General features: G+C 38.1%; 1 protein-coding gene across 4 annotated transcripts in view; it reads right to left on the bottom strand.

Annotated features, from left to right (window-relative positions):
* The window catches only part of RPRD1A (regulation of nuclear pre-mRNA domain containing 1A), a 68,570-nt gene that overhangs the window by 33,098 nt on the left and 11,584 nt on the right, over window positions 1–23,888 (bottom strand). For all 4 annotated transcript variants that reach the window (XM_027526341.1, XM_027526342.1, XM_027526344.1 and 1 more), the window contains exons 2-6: window positions 6,349–6,478; window positions 3,443–3,549; window positions 3,266–3,363; window positions 521–647; window positions 237–412 (exon numbers count right to left, since the gene is read on the bottom strand). In XM_027526341.1, coding sequence (XP_027382142.1) covers window positions 237–412; window positions 521–647; window positions 3,266–3,363; window positions 3,443–3,549; window positions 6,349–6,478 — 638 coding nt within the window. The remainder of the gene's footprint in view (window positions 1–236; window positions 413–520; window positions 648–3,265; window positions 3,364–3,442; window positions 3,550–6,348; window positions 6,479–23,888) is intronic.

Raw genomic sequence — 23,888 nt, 5'->3', positions numbered from 1 at the left:
TTAAAAACACAACCAGTTTTTGATCATTCCAAATCTCTAAATTTTCTTAGGCAGACTGATTTGGTTCAAGTAAAAAACCAATTAATGTAGCTTAATTGGAATAGCTTACCTGGGCCATTGTCTAAAGGGGTCTATGTTCTAAAAGTGCAAAACGTGCAGGGATATTAAGCTATTTTAAAGCTCCTTCCAAAAATAAATTTAACAAATAAGCACTAAATAAGGAAAAGGTTACGCACTTCCAATTTATGCTCTTTCTCTGCAAGGGCTTCCTTTTGACAACGAAGAAAATCTGCTAACATTCGAGTGAGCTGCTTCCTATCATCTATTTCAGCCGCCAACCTGCCGTTGTAGTCTGCCAGCAACATACAAGCATCCTCTACCATTTTAGAAAGTCTTTCTCCAGACTCTTTATCTAAGAAAAGCACAGGATAACAAAAGTATTACACAACAAAAACAATGCCATATGCTGTTTCTTTACCCTACCCCCCTGAAAAGTTCAGATCTGACTTGCTCTTCTTACCTGTTATTTTATCTAGAAGGGATACTTCTTGAACTTCAACAGGCAAAGAAGCTATCCTTTGATGAACTGCTGCATCACCAGAAGCTGCATTTTCTAGATCTTGCAATGCTCTAACGAGATCTAGAGTCTAAAAAGTTATACAACTTTAGAACCAAAATTAGCAAAGCTTAAACAAATATAAAAGACTTAAAATTCATTCATATTCCTTAATCTGACTATTTGACTATTAAAATGATGTGATTCATTTGTAAGCCAAATATATACAGTGGTAAGACGGAAGGCAGGCTATAACTTCAACCTGGAGAATACAAGTTTTATGAATGACATATTCATTGTATTATCATTATACTAATACATAGATTAATTAATTAATTAATACATTAATACATAAGAATTTCTAGTATTAAATTAGATATAGGGGGGTGGAAAATACAAATCATCATCTATCATAACACAGAAGAGCCCCCCAAATTCCATCTCCCAATGAAGTAATTAAAGCATAAGAGAAATGCACTTTTGGAATATATATGTTCACATATGATATCTTCAATTATTCTATGGTTTGTTACTAAGATCATTAAAATATTACAAAGTTCCATATGTCTGGTGACTTATATTTATATAATGCTTAATCAGCATTTAACATCAATATTTTCGTTGCACTGTTTTCATACCAGCTATAATTAGGAGGGATGGGCAAGTCTTTGCTGATATTTCATAATTCATAACATCCCTAAAATTATTCCAAAGAAAACTGAGTAAATTTTCTTTTTCCTAGTCTCCATTCCCATCTACATCCTTTTACGTTTTTTCTTTTTTTCATCTCTAAGCCTAGATATTCTGGAACACTAAGAAATTATACACATATATGAAAAGTGTAGGATATTATCAACTCTGTATATATTTAGATGACACTGACAGCCAGTTTCGAATTTTTCTTTAAGCTATCCCCTTACAAAAAGTTACTACTGGGGTCTAGCATACAGCAAATAATCAAACATGATTAGAATTAATGGAACCTAGTAAGAAATATACCATCCCCAGTGTGCTTTTAACTCACTACTGTTTTTAAAATCCAAATATTAAAAAAAAAAGTATTCTGTTATATTTCCCCACTACAATGAAAGTGAGCTTAAGAGCAATGACATGACAAGGAAGCTTGTTTCTCATGATGCCCCAAATACCTTACATCATTATTATTTTTTAATCAGATTTAGCAAGTTCTAAAATTTTCTGGATTTCTAAGAAGAAACCTGGCTTTATGGTTTTGACAATGTATGCGTGCTTTAATTACAAACTACTCTCATTACACCTTCACACTCCTACATGAAGAAAGCAAACGGAAACAACATTAGCCTAGGACTTCCTGACAGAGGAGAAGGAAATGATTAGATCCTATAAAGAGAAATCTTTGCCATTCTGAACCATTGAGAATTAAGCAATACAACTAACCAGAAAATGGTCATTATAAAGCCAAAAGCAATTGCACTGTATACAACAAGCACTAGGGAAGAGTCACGTCAGAAACTCCTAGAAGTACAACTTAGGTTACTCTTTCATCAGGGAGAACCGGAAAGGGTCAGACCCTTTAATTAAAACTGGAATAAAATACTGTTCTTGGAGTGAGTTTCAGTCCAGGTCTCCAAGTCCATGGAGCACTCAAGTTTTTATTACTCTGCTGCTGCTACTGCCAAGTCACTTCAGTCGTGTCGGACTCTGTGCAACCCCATAGATGGCAGCCCACCAGGCTCCTCTGTCCCTGGGATTCTCCAGGCAAGAATATTGGAGTGGGTTGCCATTTCCTCCTCCAATGCATGAAAGTGAAAAGTGCAAGTGAAGTCGCTCAGTCATGTCCGACTCTTAGCGATCACATGGACTGCAGCCCACCAGGCTCCTCCGTCCATGGGATTTTCCAGGCAAGAGTACTGGAGTGGGTTGCCATTGCCTTCTCCTCTTATTACTCTACAGGGTACTAATTCCTGCAAACCACATCTGCTTCAAAAGCTCAGCAGGAACCACATTCTGGCTCACATACTGAGTTACGTTTCTGTACCATTTGTAGCCCATGAAGATATTTACCTTGTTTTAAGAGTATGGCTATGTCTTCATTTTCTCCTTTAAAATTCTATCTGTCCCTCCTATATGTTTGAAACATAGAAGGAGGAAGCTTTAAGACTCAATGCCCACATAATTAAGGTAAAAATGTCTTTTTGGAATCATCTGATGGTTAGAAAATGCTATACTGTACCAATCTGGGAGGACATGGAGTATTAAGATAATGATTCTAATTCATCTGATTTTACCACGGAACTACATGGTTCCATATGGTTACACAAAACTATATGAATACATACTTGTTAACTCTAACATGCATTTTTACACATTTAAAAGCAATAATACTTAAAAAGATTGTTTATCTCTATGCATGGAATTTTTAGCATACTTAACATTAAAATAGTCTTACATTTTATTAAAAAAAAAAAAAAACTGTTGAAATGGTGGATATCTCACCAGATCTAATTATACCTAGCAATCAAATACTTTTTATGTGAAATATAATTGCCTAATATACAACACACATTAAACATAAGTGGTTAATCAGAAAATAAGACTTATTCACATAGCTTGTTTCCTGTACCCAGAATTATAAGTCAATTTACAGAAATAAAATAGCAAAATTAGTAAAGCTTGATGGCTACATGAAATACTAGAAATGTAACTCCCTCAACAGAGAAAAACTGCTACCTGTGGTGGTTCACTTGGAGATCCTAGAGAGGAACAGTTTTCATTCTCATCCACCTTTATCTGCTCATATGTTCGCTTCCTAGGCTTCTTGTCACCATCTGAGATGAAAGAACATTTAACTTTTAATGAGAGAACACATTTCAATGAAGAGAGAATGATAAAAGATTATATACTTACAAAGAGCTTGCTTAAGTTGTTCTAATACATCATTTTCATAAACAGACCTTTCTTCCCAAATAGATAGCACTCTTCCAAGGTGCTTCTTACAACTTTCATCAGTTTCACTAAGGAGAAGATAAAAACATTAACAGTAAAATGCACAGTTGCCATTGCAAAGATAATGGTGATTTTAAATACAATGGTCACCCATTCCCTGAAAAAAGCTGCCCAAATGTTTACTAAGTTTCACTATGTGACCAGCAGTTCAAGGGTGAAGTGACCAAGACAGACATACTCTCTGCTTCCCTTAAAGAACTCAGAGACATACTACTGAGCAAAAAATTAAAAAAGAATGACGAAAGTGCTAGTACTGGTGACAAGGGGTTATCAAGAAAGTATCTCTAACTTAACGGGGGCTGAACATAAAGCTAAGAAGACTGCCAATAGGTGATTTTGAGGCTTATTTAATAAATATTTACTGATCAATGTATGATCTCTGACAATGGAGATACAAATGGAGCTTTACGGCAGCTGTTATTTGTAAGAGCCACAAAAGAGAACAGAGCGTTAAAGATGGGTTTAACAGAGACATGGCCCAATTCAAGGGAGATAAGGAAAGGCATGGGAGGAAGAGTATTTGAAAAAATGATATATTTATTCTGAATTCTGAAGACTGGACACACAGAAGTGGGAAACAGCGTACTCCCAACCACTTCCCAGCACCTTCACCACTCCCACTGGAGACTGAACCACTATGATCTCCTGACTGGATTTTTGTAACAGCCTTTTCATTGGTTTCCCAGGCTCTACTCCTTCATCCTATTCTCTACTAAGGTAAATCATTTCATACTGCTCTCAGTCCTCTAAGAACCACTAATTATACCAAGGAAAAAAGCAAAGACTTTGTTTACCCTGGGCCACAAACTGGGCACGTTCTGTTTCCTGGCTACCTCTTAGACCACATTTCCTAAATACAAATCTTGCTGATCCTCAAATATGCCCAGCACATGGCTGTCTCACTGTGTCTGCCTCGAGTTTTCTCTACCCAGGATCCTTTCCTGCTAGTCAAATGGCCCCTTTCATCCCTCCCTTCAGTCTCTGTTCCCCCAAACTGTCAATCCTTACCTCATGAAATAAGTGTCATCACACTCTCGAGCTTCTTCCCTGCTTTATGTTTCTTCGTAGTACTTATCTCTCTTTTTTTTGACATTTTTAGATATATTCAGTTGTATTATTCTGTTATCCACTGAAATTTAAGCTCCACTAGAACAGAACTTTATAGTTCCTTCACTATTGTATCCTCACTGACCAGCACAAAGTAGATGGTCAATAAATATTTTATGGAATATTAGGAAAAGGCAATAAATAAAAAAAGCCCAAGCCAGAGATAACTAAAAGTTTAGTTAACTTAAACTACATAAACTACAGTGTGTGGGGAGGCGGCGGGGAGGAAGAGGAGAAATGTGAGCAAGTCTGAAGAAGTAGACTGGGCCAGGGAAGGAACACCTGAAGGCTTACTCAGGACTTCAGACCTGACTTCTAGAGAAACGAGAACCACTCAAAGACAAAAGACTGTTATAGTCCGTTCTACAACTATGGCTACAGTTTCCTAGATGGATTAAACAACACTGGAGGCTACTGCAATTATACAGAAATGACATTATGGTAACTGGAATGACAGGAAGCCTAAGAACCAAGAGAACTATATGTACTATATGGGATAAAGCGAGTGAAGGAGAAAGGACAGTGTGATACATTATAAATCACGGTATCACAGAGAGTTCCCAATAAACCTAATTTTTCACAGGGGCATCAGGATAGATGAAGTTGCCATTCATCAAGAAAGTGAACGTAGAGAAGGAAAGTTTGACAGGGAGGAAGGATATTGTGAATTCACTAAGAGACACAGTTAAGTCTCAGATGTGTGGAAGCATACAACTAGAAATCAACAGGCAACTGGATATACCTACAAGAATAAAAGGAAAAACACTGGACTGGAACAAAGATTATTAGCTATTAGGGTGTGGATAATAACTAAATATATGAAATGTACGAAATCACCCAGAGGGCTAGTAAAGAATATGACACCAGGAGGCCTTGGACTAAATTCTAAGAAACACCAGCACCTGAAAAGATGGTAATAGACAGTATCTAAATTGAAGGATAAATAATATTAATTTAAGAAAGCAACATACAGCAGTGTTTCACACTCTGTAATTCTTAAAAAAAAAAAAAAAATCTACTGTGACTAAACTTTAGGGCATGTGGTGAGTATATTTTCATTCTTAAATCATTCATTCAACACAGATCATCATTCACCACTGAATTCTACAAATTAGACTGATGTAATTGCCTACCCCAATGTTTACCCAGTAATCTACCAAATATCTACATATAATATTTGGAAATAAGCATTTTAAATGCACAGACTTCTACCTTCAGAATTTTTCTATAGCAAAATTTTCAACAGGCTTGTGATTATTTTAAATATTCTGTATTAACAAAGCATTTAAAAATGTTGTGACATATACCCACACACCAGAAAACATTAAAATCATTATATGCAATACGACAGAAAGGGGTAAGTTTTTCCAGAAATACTAGTTGGAAGATTGATCATTATAAGCACACAAATTTTCAATTCAACACACTTACTCACTCTTAATAAACTTCATTTCAATATGGCAGTTGCTTTTGGTCACTAAAGAAACAGGTGAACTCCAAATGCCCACCTAAGCAAAACCTTTTCCTTCACACAGGTATTTAACACATTTATAAATGCCATCACTGGTAAGTCTTCTCAAATGAAAACTTCAAAGAAATACAACTTATTTTTTTATTTTAATGTCTTAAGATAAGTTTTAGCAAAAGGACATATTAGACATTTACAACAGATTACCTAGTACCCAAAACAATTATCATACCTTGAAACATGCTTAAAAGCCTCCACTATAACTGGTGCAAAATCTTTTGTAAACTCTGGCCCCTTCCTTTTGCTGTTCTGAATGACATCATTAGCTAGGTAGAGAAAAGTAAGCTTCCTGTTCGGTTTGGCTGGAAAAAAAAAAAAACAAACAAACTAATTAAAATACCCTCAACTTAACTGAGACAAATTTTCTCAATAACTGAAATTAAGCAGTTTGAGAACTACAACAAACTTACTAGCCTTTGTATATTAGGTTCAACCCTAGCTTCTCATTCTACTGCTAAATTCAGCAAGCCAATATTCTTTAAGGGATAACTACTCTATTGTTTCTGAAGATCACTCACATGAGAGAAAAAAGAGAACTCATGAGGCAGAGGTAGCCAATATTTCCTTACAGTTTTACTAAGTCATCTAAACCATTTATCTTTGATTGGTTATCTTATCATTAGTTACAAATTAAGTTTTATACATGGAAATCATCACATCTGTGTAAAAATGTATTTCTGTGACTATTCTGTACCAAATTTTATTAAAGCTATTAAACACTACATGAAATACAGCCACTTAAAATAAGATGGTGATTGGTCATGTTATTAAAATGGTACCTTAAATCTTAACTGAACTTATGACTATTTTATTGACAATACATATACTGATTTAAAAATCAATCATTAAGTTACCATGAAACAAAAGAGAACAAAATGTAAGCCAGGTTGAAAGAGGCATTACTTCGATCAATTACAGATTTTTTCACTTACGAAATAAATATTTGTCAAGCTAACAGAGTAAATGTTAGAGAAACCAAGTAGACAAAGTTTAGATGTCCTCCCATTTTGGATTACATGTCCTTAAATAACTGATTTATCTTGACAAATACACTTGACAAATACACAAATACACAAAAATACACCCCTACTCACAATATTCTGTGGGTACGATAACCAGAATACATTTTTACTGATTAAATGTTAAGTGGCATAAAAGTACTGAATATGACTTAAAATTCATATATATATATATGTGGAAAAACTAGTTGAACACAACCTCTTATACTATTTTCACAGTAGTATTTTACTAGAATTAGAATCATTCAAAGTTGTACAATTATATTCACGAACAGCATACTTTGTGACATCCACATTACGCTGGTGTAGGGGACTTACTCTAAGGACTGATAATCCAGTGTACTATTCACGTGGGCCAGTTTATTGGATTTAAGGCAAATATTTGGCCAGATAGCATTTAGTCCTCAAGATATGAGTATTTAATATAAAATTTAAGCCACTTTTGAGTTCACATTTTTCTTTTAGAGACTGTAAAATATTGAGTCACCACTGATCAGACCTTACAAACCTGTAGTGCCCATTGACTGCAGTCTACCAATTACTGGGCTTTTGAAAGTTGCTGGCACAGAATAAAGATAAAGGGAGACATGGTAATAACAGAGACCAACTTCTAATACTTCTGGCTCTTGTCTGGTCAGCTAAACCATAGAGGACAACTGATTAGATACCAAGACCCTTTCCTATGAAGATTATAATAGTAAATTTCCAGTATTCAACCTTATCGTTAAAAAAAAACAAAAAAAATCCTAACCTTTGCCCACAGAAAACCTCACACAAACAAAAGGCCTTATTTAATCTAAATATTAAAAGTATTAATCCAAGTATTTGCAATCTTGACATCAAAAAGAATTTAAATACTCAAATTTGTTTTTAGCACCTTAATATATATATAAAACCTAATTTAACCCAAATAATGTAAAGTATCATTATTATTTGCATTTGGCAGTTGAACAAAAATAGACATCAAAAAGGTTATCTGCCCGCAGTAAAGCAGCCAGGAAGAGATCAGTCATGATTTGAATTCTAAAAGTCCAACTCCAAAGCATTTCCTCTTAACATTAACAACTGGACTATGCCTCCTGTCATAAATGAAAGTGGGTATGACTTTTTGAGAAGATTTAACAGCAACTCAACCAAAATGTTTCAGAATGTTAACAGTATTATTCACAACAGCTAAAAGGTGAAATAATCCAAGTGTCTGTCAATAGAGGAATGGGTAAGCAAAATGTGGTATATAAATACGAATAGACTACTACTCGGTCTGAAAAAGAAAGAACATTCTGACACGAGCTACAATGCTCAGACAGTAAAGAATACACCTGCAGTGAGTGAGACCTGGGTTCCATCCCTGAGATGGGACGATCCCCTGGAGGAGGGCATGGCAACCCACTCCAGTATTCTTGCCTGGAGAATCCCCATGGACAGTGGAGCCTGGCGGGCTACAGTCCATGGGGTCACAAAGAGTCAGACGTGACTGAGCGACTAAGCACACACAGAGCACGTTATGTTAAGTAAACAAGCCTGCCACAAAAAGACATACACTGTATGACTGCATTTATATCAGGTACTTATATATCAGGTACTTAGAATAATCAAATTCATAGACAAAGTAGAACGGGGGCTGTCAGGGGCTAAGAAGAGGAAGATACAGAGAATTACTGTTTAATGGGGATAGAGTTCCAGTTTTATAAGACGAAAAGAGTTCTAGAGATGTATGTTAATGACAGTTGCACAACAGTATAAATATACTTAATACCACTAAAACTTCACACTTAAAAATGATTAAAGTGTTCAATCTTATGTTTATTTTACCACAAAAATTTTCAAGTATATATTTTATAATTTTTAAAATTTGTGAGTGATTAATCTCTTGAAAATAATTCAGAATCATTTTCTGCAGTGTACACTAAAGAAAAAATTTACAAGATTTCAACATACATTTTCCAGTATATTCCAAAGGATGAACTCTGTACCAGGAGCACAACTTTATAGTATGGGGTCCAAATACCAAGACATTATTTTCATTTTTTCCCTGGTGGAAACCACACCAAAATATGAGAACTACCTAGAAACTGCCATAAATTATACCCTTCTCCAAATTTTCAGGGGGAAAAAATGTACTGCCATTTAAAACTTCATGTAGAACAAATAATAAACTAATGGAACAAATTACTTGCTTACAATAAGCAATTCCAGAAGAAATCACACTATTTCCAAATGAATTTTTTTATAAATTGTAAATAACAGATCCATAAATTGTTTCTAAAACACACAAAGCTAACAACAGGGCAAACAAGCCATTTCATAATTTCTTAAAGAAACAACTCTATTGGCAACAGAATATAAGGCTAAATAATGGGTCTGACCTAATCAATTCCTATGTTTTTACTGTTCATAGGGCTCCCTGTAAAGACACCAATTTTCCCAATCTTCCATTCAGTTTAACTCATGTTTATTTAATATTTGCTGTGTGCCATGCTGAGTTTAGACCAAAAATAATCTTTCGTGTTCAATCAGGACTTTGCAACATAAAAACTGGCATAAGATAGGTCATGTGACTACGTGAGTTCTTTTTTTTAAATTCTCTCTCCACTGATACATGATACCAACACTGACAGCAACCATAAACTCAGTATTATATCGCAGTTAGTCTACCCACTCCAGTATTCCGGCCTGGAGAAATCCAGGGACTGTATAGTCCATGGGGTGGCAAAGAGTCGGATCTGACTGAGTGACTTTCACCTCACTTCACTTAGTCTGTGTGTGCCCTACTATGTTTGTACCAGTGAAGCATAAGCCAAATAAGGACCAGTCAACATATTGTGAGAAATCATTTTCTTATATCTCACCTCACCAAACAAAATTTTAAGCTCCTGTAGGTACTAAGCATAAAGCTTCCTAGGTGGCACAGTTCAGTTCAGTTGCTCTGTCGGGTCTGACTCTTAGCAATCCCATGGACTGTAGCATGCCAGGTTGCCCTGTCCATCACCAACTCCCGCAGTTTGCCCAAACTCATGTCCATCGAGTCAGTGATGCCATCCAACCATCTCATCCTCTATCGTCCCCTTCTCCTCCTGCCTTCAATCTTTCCTAGCATCAGGGTCTTTTCAAATAAGTCAGTTCTTTGCATCAGGTGGCCAAAGTATTGGAGTTTCAGCTTCAGCATTAGTCCTTCCAATGAATATTCAGGACTGATTTCCTCTAGGATGGCCTGGTTGGATCTCCTTGCAGTCCAAGGGACTCTCAAGAGTCTTCTCCAACACCACAGTTCAAAAGCATCAATTCTTTGGTGCTCAGCTTTCTTTATAGTCCAACTCTCACATCCATACATGACTACTGGAAAAACTGTAGCTTTGACTAGATGGACCTTTGTTGGCAAAGTAACGTCTCTGCTTTTTAATATGCTGTCTAGGTTGGTCATAGCCTTTCTTCCAAGGAGCAAGAGTCTTTTAATTTCATGGCTGCAGTCACTTCTGCAGTGATTTTTGGAGCCCCAAAAAAATCTCTCACTGTTTCCATTGTTTCCACATCTATTTGCCATAAAGTGATGGGACCGGATGTCATGATGTTAAGTTTTTTGAATGTTGAGTTTTAAGTCAACTTTTTGACTCTCCTCTTTCACTTTTATCAAGACTCTTTAGTTCTTCTTTGCTTTCTGCTATAAGGGTGGTATTATCTGCATATCTGAGGTTATTGATATTTATCCCGGCAATCTTGATTCCAGCTTGTGCTTCATCCAGCCTGGCATTCCCCATGATGCAGGTGGCACAGTGGAAAAGAATTCATGGAGATGCAGGAGACATGTGTTTGATCACTAGGTCAGAAAGATCCCTTGGAGAAGGAAATGGCAACCCAGTCCAGTATTCCTACTTGTAAAATCCCAAGGAGAGAGGAGCCTGGTGGGCTACAGTCTATGGGGTGCAGAGAGTTGGATGTGACTGAGCATGTGTGCGCACATACACAGGTACTAAGCACAGCCCTTTGTCCAGGGCCCTTGTATATGAACAGGTACATCAAAACAAATAATAATTAAATTCTGAGAGCTAATCTGTGAAAACATAGTATTACCTAAAAAGTTGAGCTGCTGCTGCTAAGTCACTTCAGTCGTGTCCGACTCTGTGCGACCCCATAGACGGCAGCCCACCAGGCTCCCCCGTCCCTGGGATTCTTCAGGCAAGAACACTGGAGTGGGTTGCCATTTCCTTCTCCAATGCATGAAAGTGAAAAGTGAAAGTGAAGTCACTCAGTCGTATCTGACCCTCAGCGACCCCATGGACTGCAGCCTTCCAGGCTCCTCCATCCATGGGATTTTCCAGGCCAGAGTACTGGAGTGGGGTGCCATACACCTCAAAAAAGGGCAAAGCAAGTTCAGTTCATCACACAAGTAAGAAATAGTTACAGAGTAATTCACAAAGAGGGCTTTCCTGGTGGCTCAGTGGTAAAGAATGTGCCTGTCAAAGCAGGAGACACAGATTTGATCCCTGATCCAGGAAGATCCCACAAGCCTCAAAGCAACTAAGCCCAAGCACCACAGCTACGAGCCTGGGAGCCACAACTACTCCTGGGCCCAAGTGCTGCAACCACTGAAGCACTTACCGGGGAACCCATGCTCTGCAACAAGAGAAGCCACCACAATGAGAAGTCCAAGCACAGCAACTACAGAGTAGCCCCTGCTTTCTGCAACTAGAGAAAAGCCTGCATGGCAATGAAGACCCAGCACAGCCGACAAAAATAAATTTTAAAAATCATAAAAAAAAAACCCCACAAACAATTCAAAAAAAAGATCAGTTACAAAGCTTCAAAAAGATGAGACCAGGCTATTAAATTAAGAAAAAGAAACAAACCTATCCAAAGGATTACAGAAATGACATCTAGTCTAATTCATAATGAATTCAAAATCTAGTTTTACTTCTTCATAATCAGCAAGGTAATGGTAAGATCATTACTTATTTTCTTACACTGTTCAGACCACATGCCTACTTGCTTTGATATGATACAGAATATTATAACCTAATTTAATCACTGTTTTATGGAGACTGAAATTTACAACCACAGTAGATGATAATGCTGATAAATACAATAATTAGCTAAAAACATTTTTTTATCTATAAACGTTAAGAATTTTCTTTCTAAGAGACGTCTTCTATATAGAGAAGCAGCAAAAAAAATAATAAAAAAATATTACATACACATGCATGTATACATATACACACAAAATAATGAGTATCAGTGCAATTCTTACAGAAGGAAATGAGAAAACCCATTATCTTGAAACAAAAATCTACTAAAGATGTACTAATTGTTGGACAGCCTCACTTATTTCCGAGATAAACTGATTCACAGACCAGAAAACATGTTCATATGGATGGCTAGGTGGTTATAAGGCAGAAGCTACTTAGTAATATTCTTTGCCACAGAAAATGCAAAACCAGCAGGTGATTCTTGAATGGATTCTATCTATCCCAGATGGGACAAAGAGTTCAGTCAGACACAGACAGCTGCTTCTTAACAGGTGACGTGGGTGAAAAATGGATAGCGCCGGCGTATTCCTGTATCACTGTCAGGATGCTTCAGACTTTTGGTAGCCCATCCCTTGCTTAAAATCCTTCCCAAGATTTTCTATTGTTCTCCACATACATTTTAAATCCTTAACACAACCAAAGGCCCAGAAAGATCTAACTCCACCTCAACACTATTCCTTCTTCAAGCCCGAACTTCCTGGACTCCTACTCCTGCTTTAGACCTCAGTGAAACGGGTTCCTCTGGTTTTTCTCTGACCACCCACCACACACTGGTGAGGCAGTCCTGATATGCTCTCATGCCACCTCATACTTTTCCTATGGAGCATTTATTCCAACCATTTAACTGTTTTTATTTAATCTTGTGCTTCCCAACTAATTCCATCAAAAGTAACAATTGTCAGGCTCATCCACCAATCTATGGAATCAAGTCCAGCAGCTAAGTCATAATTTACTCAACATTCACTAAATCAATAAATTTTAGGCTAAACCTTTATGTCTGTAATTATTTGTTCTACTAACTTAGCTTCTGGTCTTAACCTCACCCAGCTGAAAGGGGAATGCAATTACACTATTCTCAGAAACCTCAACTTCAAATTCACATTATGAAAAGAAGAACTTTCTTACAGATACAGCTACTCTTTATTTTCAATGTATTCACTTTAAATATTTTCCTTTCCCCCTTCCTCCATTCTAGAGTTCCTGCAAATCATAACCCCACAGAAAAATAAGCACAGTGTGAATGGGAAGGTCAAAGAACTATAAATGTTAATCAATTAAAGCCATCAAGACAAAAGTCTGACACTAAAGTTGGCAAGATTATGAGTTAAGATTATCCTCTTTAAATACCTTCAAACATGATTAAAATTTAAATTAGTGTGAATTTTTACAAAAATAATTTGGCAATACCTATGAAAAATGTAAATGCATAAATCCCTTCACCCTGCAAATTTCCCTTTTAGGACTTTATCTTGTGGTATCTTCTCATAAATGCACAAAAAACCATGAAGGATATTCACGAAACAACACAAAAGACAAAATTAGATAAATCATGATATATTCATATAATCCATAGTCTATAGCTATTAAAAACTGAAATAGATTTATATACAAATATAGAAAGAGATCTAAGACATATTATTGAATTAAACATATCCACACACACAGTAGATAGCTTTACTTTGGGGGAAGATCAAGAATCTAAAGGGGATTCAGAATTACCAAAATAGAATTGTCATAACAGGGAAACACTTGAGCTATATATTAAATGATGCACGTGAGCCACATACTGAAAAGGGCTCCTGAGCAGTGTGGACTTGCTGCTCTTCCAAAGCACAAACTTCACCCAAGACCACTGTACCACTATAAAAGACAATGCAAAATGGAAAAGATCTAAAGAATACATGTCACACTGTTCACATTATGCATATAGAGTGGAACTGAAACTACAACTTTTTTGGTCTACTAAAAATAATATCTTTAAAATAATACTAAGTTTCTTAAGACCTAGGCACTATTCTAAAAGTTAATTACATATCTCTTTTAATCTTCAAAACAACCCTACAGAGTAATTATCCCCATTTACCAATGAAATAAGTGTTGAAGTAATTAAATGCACTCAGAAAAATGCACTAAAATCAATCAACACCTACTACAATCCCTAAATAGTGTTTTATTAACCAAAGCAGGAACTACATAAGATGAGCCTGTAACATCTTGTCATGATAAAAGTAAGAAACTGCAGCAAGCCAGGCGGGCGCCACCTGCCGGGGTCCAGCCCCGGCTGATCCAGGCTATTTGAAGGAGAGACGGCATAGGTGACCTATTTATTTAAATATTTATCAAAGATATAAAGAGTAATAGAAAGAGGATAGCTCAGTGAGGAAATTCAGTGGAGAAAAGAGGCTGAAATAAGGATAGCTCAGTGAGGAAATTCAGTGGAGAAAAGAGGCTGAATAATTCAGCCAGAAGGTAAGAGAAAGAACGACATGGTGAGACCAAGTTTCGGTGAACAAGGCCCGCACTTTATTTTCCAAAGTAGTTTTTATACCTTAAGTTATGCACAGAGGATAATGGGGGAAGGGGTAGAGTCATGCAGCAAGCCAGGCTTTCTTCCTGCAAACTTATCATATGCAAAAGCTTAGGTGATTTGCATCATCTTCTGGCCCGGAGGCCTGTTAACATTTTAAGACGCTTTCTTCAGAAAACTTATTTTTCTCTAAAGGTGATTGGTCAGGAGCCACCCTCCAAAAGCATTAGATAAAGCTGCATTCCTATAGAGCAAAGGTGTGGTGGGCTATAACAAGAAAAAGAATTAACTCAAGGGTCCCAGGTTACAAACATTAAAGCTACTACTTACACCAATTATATTAATCAATACACTGCCAGGGACACAGCAGGTAAGGGATATGGAAACTTAGCAGCAAACATTGGCCCAACAAGTGAAAATCCCTTCACCAATACAATTTCAAATCAATCTTTTAACTACTCAAAAGAATCTGTGTTTAGACAGTTTAGAACATCTCCTGCCTCTCACAGTTGGGAGGCTCTGAGCAATCACATGTGGCCGGAAAAACCTATTCAGGCAGGCCAGAGGATTTCCAAAGGAGTTTGTAGGTTAAACACTGTCACACCCAGGAAGTATTAACTGGAACTGTAAGCTAACTCTTTTTTCAGAGAGAGGTAGTGGGGGATAGCCCCCCGTAAAGTCAGAGGTGTAGGTGAAAGCACAAAGCAGAAAGTAGGCAGACTCTGGTTTTGGGGGTAGATGCTCGAGAATTTCCAGGGGGACTCCTGAAGCTCGATCCCGCCTTTGCGTATGACCTTTGTCATGGGCGGAGTTCCTCACGCTGGCTCCTGGCAGAGATAGAATTCCAGTTGAGCTATTCCAGATCCTGAAAGATGATGCTGTGGAAAGTGCTGCACTCAATATGCAATATGCACTCAATATGCAATATGCACTCAATATGCAATATGCCGGCTCCTGGCAAGAAACCTATTTTAAAACCTACCAGAGTTGTATCCAAAGGACATAGGCAACACTCCAGGATACGGCCATTGACCGAAGAATATCAAAAAGATGACTCAATGGTCTGAAACATAATCATCTAAAAATCTGTAAGTTCATAAAAAATACTTTAAAAAGTGGTTGCTATTCAGTTGACAAAGGCGGGGAAATGAGCCATTTAGCCTCTTCTTCCTGTGTGAACTGTATTCCAGAGTCAATGGTTGATGAAGGGAAGTTCTTATACACAAATGCTCAAATTTCAGCATGCTCAGAATCACTTAGAGGGCCTGTTAATACGCAGATAACTGGGTTCCTACTGACACAGTTTCTGAGATAGATCTGGGACAGGACCCAATAATTTGCATTTTCAACAAATATTCAGGTGATACTGATTCTGCAGAGGCCCATGTTTTTGAGAACCACTGTTAGAAAAGAACTCTGGATAATAAACACAGAAAGAATGAAATAATTAAAAATCCATAATTTTGCAACTCCTGATAGAAAGTCTAACCAACTACCATCACAAGCTGCTCAAAGCACTTGGTGAAAGGTGATGGTGCATGTGTGCGTGTGCCCAGTCACGTTTGAGCTTTGCGGTCCCAAGGACTATAGCCCGCCAGGCTCCTCTGTCCATGGGATGAATACTGGAGTGGGTTGCCGTTTCTTCCTCCAGGGGATCTTTCCGACCCAGAGATCGAATCCACATCTCCTGAGTCTCCTGCACTGGCAGGTGGATTCTTTATCACTGCCCCATCTGGGAAGCCTGTGAAAGGTGATAGGGAACTTTTTAACAGATCCACAATGATAACAACTAAATCTACTGATCAATCTCACTTTTAAACAGAAAACAAACTTGACATTAGATATCTCTTAATGTGGTGCAGCAAGAAGTGCATAAAACAGGCAATAAAGTATTCTTTGAGAATGACACCATAAGGATGGAATCAGTCAAATGCCTAAGGAGGGAAATTATACAGTCCAACTGATAATCTCAACAAATAAACTGCATGAAAAAATGTGTGTGGGGGAGGAGACACAAATTTAAGAGACCTATTAACCAAATATGATAAATGGACCTTGTTGGATTCTGTTCTGAACATTAACTACAAAAAGACATTTTTCAGGGAATCTAGGATACTGAACATGAACTAGGTTCAAAAAAATTTTTTTTATTTTTTTAAGTCAACAAAGTTAACTTTGTTAGGTGTGACAGAGCTCTTACAATTATACTAAAATTTTAACATAAAGCTTACTTTATCAACTATAAATATATGTAAATGGTCTGAAGTCTAGGTTTTGCTTTAAAAAAAATACGGGAAAAAAGTATCAGGGTAGGGAAGATTTAAGGAGATGAAATTAGAAAGATATAACATTAATAATGCTGAAGCTGGATGATGGGTTCACTGAAGTTCAAAATCTTATTGTCTCCTACTTCTGTATATAATTTTGTCTATCATAAACAGTTAAAAATCTAAGTTGGAGTGTAAAAAATGAAATCTCCTTTCATCTCCACCCCCTTATCATGAATGAGCTCATTATTATAGTGTATCCTTTCCACACCATTAACTGTGCCTTTGCAAATACCATATACTCATTCACATGTCCACAGATACCCACAGAGGATTTTTTTCTTCAATAAGATCACACTATACATAATGTTTTGCAGTTTTTTCACACTTTAATATCCAAAGAATTTTTGTATTCATAAACAGATCTGTCACCAAACTCTTTAGGAGCCTCATTCCTTTTAATAACTACTTAGTTGATGCTTTTGAACTGTGGTGTTGGAGAAGACTCTTGAGAGTCCCTTGGACTGCAAAGAGATCCAACCAGTCCATCCTGAAGGAGACCAGTCCTGGGTATTCATTGAAAGGACTGATGCTGAGGCTGAAACTCCAATACTTTAGCCAACTGATGCGAAGAACTGACTCATTTAAAAACACCCTGATGCTGGGAAAGATTGAAGGCAGGAGGAGAAGGGGACAACAGAGGTTAAGATGGTTGGATGGCATCACTGACACGATGAACATAAGTTTGAGTAGACTCCGGGAGTTGGTGATGGACAGGAAGCGTGGCGTGCTGCAGTCCATGGGGTCGCAAAGAGTTGGACACAACTGAATGACTCAACTGTGGTCACATGAGACATATATATGTTGTTTCAAATCTTTAATATCTTTTAGCTTTATAAACCTGAGCAAGTATGTCTACAGCATAGATTCTAACAGGCAGAGGTAATAGGTTAAAAGGCATGTTGTTTAAATTTTGACAGACATTGTCAGGCTGCCCACCAAGGAGGGCAATTGCTTGAACTCCTACCACATAAAAATGTTCATTTCTCTACATCATCAACACACTACTATTAATATTTAAGATCTCTGCCAATCTCCCCAGAGTAAAATGATTGTGTTTTTATTTGTAATTCCCTATATACTACTAAAACTTATTTATTTTCCTTCTTTTGTAAATTGCCTATTCAGATCATATTCCCCATTTTTCTACTGAGCTTTTTATTATCAAAACTCCCAAGAGCATTTTATATGTTATAAATATTAGCTTTTTCCTATTTTAGGTAGTGCAAATATTTTCTCTGAACCTGTTGCTTAAAACTGAAACTTGGTATTTTCTGCATTCAGGGATTTTATACTTTTATGTGTTCAAATCTATTTCCTATATGACTCATGGCCTATACTTTATTCATGATCCAAAACTAGGAATTATAAATATGTATTTTTTCTTAGATGACTCTATAGTTGAATCTATTCAGTGCTGTATCTGTAATTCAACTGAATTAATTTCATATATGATATATAATTTCATATATGATATAAGTTAGGAATAAGTTAAGAATTACTTGTTAATATCCTCTTTGGCCTTCCCAGGGGACGTTAGTGGTAAAGAACCTGCCTGCCAATGCAGGAGACTTAAGACATGCAGGTTCAATCCCTGGGTCAGGAAGATCCTCTGGAGGAGGGCATGGCAACCTACTCCAATATTCTTGCCCCGAGAATCCCCATGAACAGATGGCAGGCTATAGTCATAGGGTCGTAAAGAGCTGGATACAAATGAAGCAACTCAGCACATAGCACATCCTATCTCTTATCCCATGAATTTCAGGCGTCTAATTCGCCAAATGCCCACATAAAATAGGCCTCACTAATCTCTACTCTGTGTCTTCCATATATATTATTCCTGTACCAATAACATACTCAGCTCATTTCATGTCTTTACAGTCTCCATGGATACTGAGAAGGGCATACTATTTCTATTACTGTTTTCCGGTCAAAACTGTCAAAATTCTCAAGACAAAAACTGCCATGGCTCTTCCTGCACATTCATGTTTTCCAAAGGTTTACAGAATTCTGTATTTCTCACAGACTGCTCTGAACTTACAGATTAATGTGAGGGTAACTGACCTCTTTGCAAGCAAGTTTACTTAGCAGTTTTACCTATTGTATTTTAAAACACATACAATAAAGGCATGCTTTAAAACAATAAAAAGCAAAAGTGCCTGGCATACAGCTACATTAAAATAAACTTATTAAAATACTTAACACATAAACCTGAAAATACCCTATAATACCAAAGACAAGAAAACATTGGTAGAAAACACTAGTCTCAGAGTAACAAATGATGTGTCCTAATTCCAATATAAAGACCAATTTGTAGGAGACTTCGGCTTCTGAGAAAATAGAGCAGACATACGTTCTTCTGCTGCTGCTAAGTCGCTTCAGTCGTGTCCGACTCTGTGCGACCCTAGAGACGGCAGCCCACCAGGCTTCCCCATCCCTGGGATTCTCCAGGCAAGAACACTGGAGTGGGTTGCCATTTCCTTCTCCAATGCATGAAAGTGAAAAGTTAAAGTGAAGTCGCTCAGTCGTGTCCGACTCTAGCGACCCCATGGACTGCAGCCCACCAGGCTCCTCCGTCCATGGGCTTTTCCAGGCAAAAGTACTGGAGTGGGGTGCCATTGCCTTCTCCTACGTTCTTCTAGTCCTCCTCAAAGTAAAACTACAAATCCTGGACATCATAAATAAACCAAACACAGGAGAAAAAAAAGAAGGCAGACTGGCTAGACACCTTGGGAGTTCAACACAAGGTAGGTTCCCAGAGTTTTCATTTTTGCCTCAGATATCTCAGATTCAAAGTTGACAAGGCCAGCAACCCAGAAGTCCTAACAGGTGCAGATATAAAAACCCCCAACAAAAGCTTTCTTGCTCTAGTCAAAGGAGTAGGAAAAGGGCAGCCTAAAAAGACAAAACTTCTAGAAAATAACCTACCTACTCCAACCAAACACACTACAGAAAGGAAAAGAAAACAGAATCAGTGGCCCCACTCACATCCACGCCAGTAAAAGCCTGTAATGTGGAGCATAACACCTCTCCAGAGTGGTGTCAGAGACAGCAGAGAGCCTGGGCTTCCCCCCCACCCAGCAGGAGGGAGGCAGTCCTCACTGGGGTGGTGTCACAGAAGGACTAGTGCAAAGTCAGGACCTCCACCATGGCCCAGCACTACTGGGCCCACACCTTCACCCCTACACGTCTGTGGTAGCAGGGTAAGTCTCACGGGAAGCTAAAACCCCCACTCACACCCAACAGTGCTGAAAAAGACCTCCCACCCCTGATGGGGTAGTGTCAGAGACACCCCGCTAAAATAGAATTAGATAAGGTCCAAAGTCTCGTAACATAATACAAAAAAAAAATCTATGGATCAAGCACAAAACCCACCATACCAAGCATCAAGATCTCAAACTGAACGAAAAAAAAAAGACAATCAATAGTTGTCAATACAAAGATGACAGACTTGAGAATTGATAAAAAATTTTAAGACAGCCATCATATAAATGCTTCAACTAGCATATGCAAATATGCTGAAAATTCAGAATTTCTGGAATAAAGCTGAAGCAGTATTGAGAGAAACTTGCAACACTAAATGCAAGTTTAGTGCTTGCATTAAAAGATGAACAAGTCTAAAGCCAATAATCTAAGCTCTCACCTCTAAAACCTACAATAAGAACAAAATAAAAATAAATTCCTAAAACAAGGAAATAGGGAGAAATAAAATAAAGTAGAAGTAGAAATAAATGAAAGTGACACAAAAAAATAAAGCTGCTTCCCCCACCGTGGTTTTCTGAGATACAACTGACACAAAGCACTGTATCATTTAAGGAGTACAGCACATTGGCTTACATATACCGTGAACTGACTACCACAGTTAAGTTAAAATCTGTCATCTCATATAAATGCAAAAAAAGAAAAAAAAACAAAACAAAACTAAAACAAACTTTTTTTCTCCTTCTGATGAGACCTCTTGGGCTTTACTTTCTTAACACTGTCATATATACCATACTAAACTGTTAGTCACTCAGTCGTGTCCGACTCTTTGCCACCCCATGGACTGTAGATTGCCAGCTCCTCTGTCCGTGGAATTCTCCAGGCCAGAATACTGGAGTGGGTAGCCATTCCCTTCTCCAGGAAATCTTCCAACCCAGGGATCAAACCTGGGTCTCCCACATTGCAGGCGGATGCTTTACCACCTGAGTTACCATCAGTCAGTTCAGTTCAGTCGCTCAGTCGTGTCCGACTCTTTGCGATCCCATCAATCGCAGCACACCAGGCCTCCCTGTCCATCACCAACTCCCGGAGTTCACCCAAACCCATTTCCATAGAGTCGGTGATGCCATCCAGCCATCTCATCCTCTGTCGTCCTCTTCTCCTCCTGCCCCCAATCCCTCCCAGCATCAGAGTCTTTCCCAATGAGTCAACTCTTCGCATGAGGTGGCCCAAGTATTGGAGTTTCAGCTTTAGCATCAGTCCTTCCAATGAACACAGGACTGATCTCCTTTAGAATGGACTGGTTGGATCTCCTTGCAGTCGAAGGAACTCTCAAGAGTCTTCTCCAAAACCACAGTTCAAAAGCATCAATTCTTCGGCGCTCAGCTTTCTTCACAGTCCAACTCTCACATCCATACATGACCACTGGAAAAACCATAGCCTTGACTAGACGGACCTTTGTTGGCAAAGTATTGCCTCTGCTTTTCAAAATGCTATCTAAAAAAAAAACAAAAAACCAAAATGCTATCTAGTCATAACTAGATACATGCTATCTGGTCATAACTTTCCTTCCAAGGAGTAAGCATCTTTTAATTTCATGGCTGCAGTCACCATCTGCAGTGATTTTGGAGCCCAGAAAAATAAAGTCTGATACTGTTTCCACTGTTTCCCCATCTATTTCCCAGGAAGTGATGGAACCAGATGCCATGATCTTATTTTTCTGAATGTTCAACTTTAAACCAACTTTTTCCCTCTCCTCTTTCACTTTCATCAAGAGGCTTTTTAGTTCCTCTTCACTTTCTGCCATAAGGGTGGTGTCATCCACATATCTGAGGTTATTGATGTTTCTCCCACCAATCTTGATTCCAGCTTGTGCTTCCTCCAGCCCAGCATTTCTCATGATGTACTCTGCATATAAGTTAAATAAGCAGGGTGACAATATACAGCCTTGACGTACTCCTTTTCCTATTTGGAACCAGTCTGTTGTTCCATGTCCAGTTCTAACTGTTGCTTCCTGACCTGCACACAGGTTTCTCAAGAGGCAGGTCAGGTGGTCTGGTATTCCCATCTCTTGAAGAATTTTCCACAGTTTATTGTGATCCACACAGTCAAAGGCTTTGGCGTAGTCAATAAAGCAGAAATAGATGTTTTTCTGGAACTCTCTTGCTTTGTCCATGATCCAGCAGATGTTGGCAATTTGGTCTCTGGTTCCTCTGCCTTTTCTAAAACCAGCTTGAACATCTGGAAGTTCACGGTTCACACATTGCTGAAGCCTGGCTTGGAGAATTTTGAGCATTACTTTACTAGCGTGTGAGATGAGTGCAATTGTGCGGTAGTTTGAGCATTCTTTGGCATTGCCTTTCTTTGGGATTGGAATGAAAACTGACCTTTTCCAGTCCTGTGGCCACTGCTGAGTTTTCCAAATTTGCTGGCATATTGAGTGCAGCACTTTCACAGCATCATCTTTCAGGATTTGGCATACCTCAAGTGGAATTCCATCACCTCCACTAGCTTTGTTCGTAGTGATGTTTCCTAAGGCCCACTTGACTTCACATTCCAGGATGTCTGGCTCTAGATGAGTGATCACACCATTGTGATTATCTTGGTTGCGAAGATCTTTTTTGTACAGTTCTTCTGTGTATTCTTGCCACCTCTTCTTAATATCCTCTGCTTGTGTTAGGTCCATACCATTTCTGTCCTTTACCAAGCCCATCTTTGCATGAAATGTTCCCTTGGTATCTCTAATTTCTTGAAGAGATCTTTAGTCTTTACCATTCTGTTGTTTTCCTCTATTTATTTTGCACTGATCACCAAGCAGGGCTTTCTTATCTCTCCTTGCTATTCTCTGGAACTCTGCATTGAGATGCTTCTATCTTTCCTTTTCTCCTTTGCTTTTCTCTTCTCTTCTTTTCACAGCTATTTGTAAGACTTCCCCAACCATTTTGCATACAGCAATGTTAATTACAGTCATCATTTTATACATTACATCCCTACTATTTATCTTAAAACTTAGTTTGTACCTTTTGACCATCTTCTACCTTTAGCAACTACAAATCTGATTTTTTTCTATGAGTTTGGGTATATGGCCTTTTTTTAAAAAAAAAAGAAAGAAAGATTCAACATATGAGATCATATAGTCTTTCCCTGATTTATTTCATGTAGCATTATGTCCTCAAGGTCCATCCACATCGACCCCATGAACTGCAGCACACCAGGCTTCCTTGTCCATCACCAACTCCCAGAGTTTACTCAAACTCATGTCCATTGAGTCAGTGATGCTATCCAACCATCTCATCCTCTGTTGTCCTCTTCTCCTCCCACCTTCAATCTTTCCCAGCACCAGGGTTTTTTCCAATGAGACAGTTCTTCACATCAGGTGGCCAAAGTATTGGAGTTTCAGCTTCAGCATTAGTCCTTCCAATGAATATTCAGGACTGATTTCCTGTAGGATCTGACTGGTTGGCTCTCCTTTCAGTCCAAGGGACTCTCAATAGTCTTCTCCAACACCACAGTTCAAAAGCATCAATTCTTTGGCGCTCAGATTTCTTTATAGTCCAACTCTCACATCCATACATGACTACTGGAAAAACCGTAGCCTTGACAAGATGGACCTTTGT

This window comes from Bos indicus x Bos taurus, chromosome 24 (genome assembly GCF_003369695.1).
Source record: "Bos indicus x Bos taurus breed Angus x Brahman F1 hybrid chromosome 24, Bos_hybrid_MaternalHap_v2.0, whole genome shotgun sequence".
Classification (NCBI taxonomy): domain Eukaryota; kingdom Metazoa; phylum Chordata; class Mammalia; order Artiodactyla; family Bovidae; genus Bos; species Bos indicus x Bos taurus.
The sequence above is the reverse complement of the archived record's forward strand: the minus strand, read 5'-3'. Positions and strand labels throughout refer to the sequence as shown.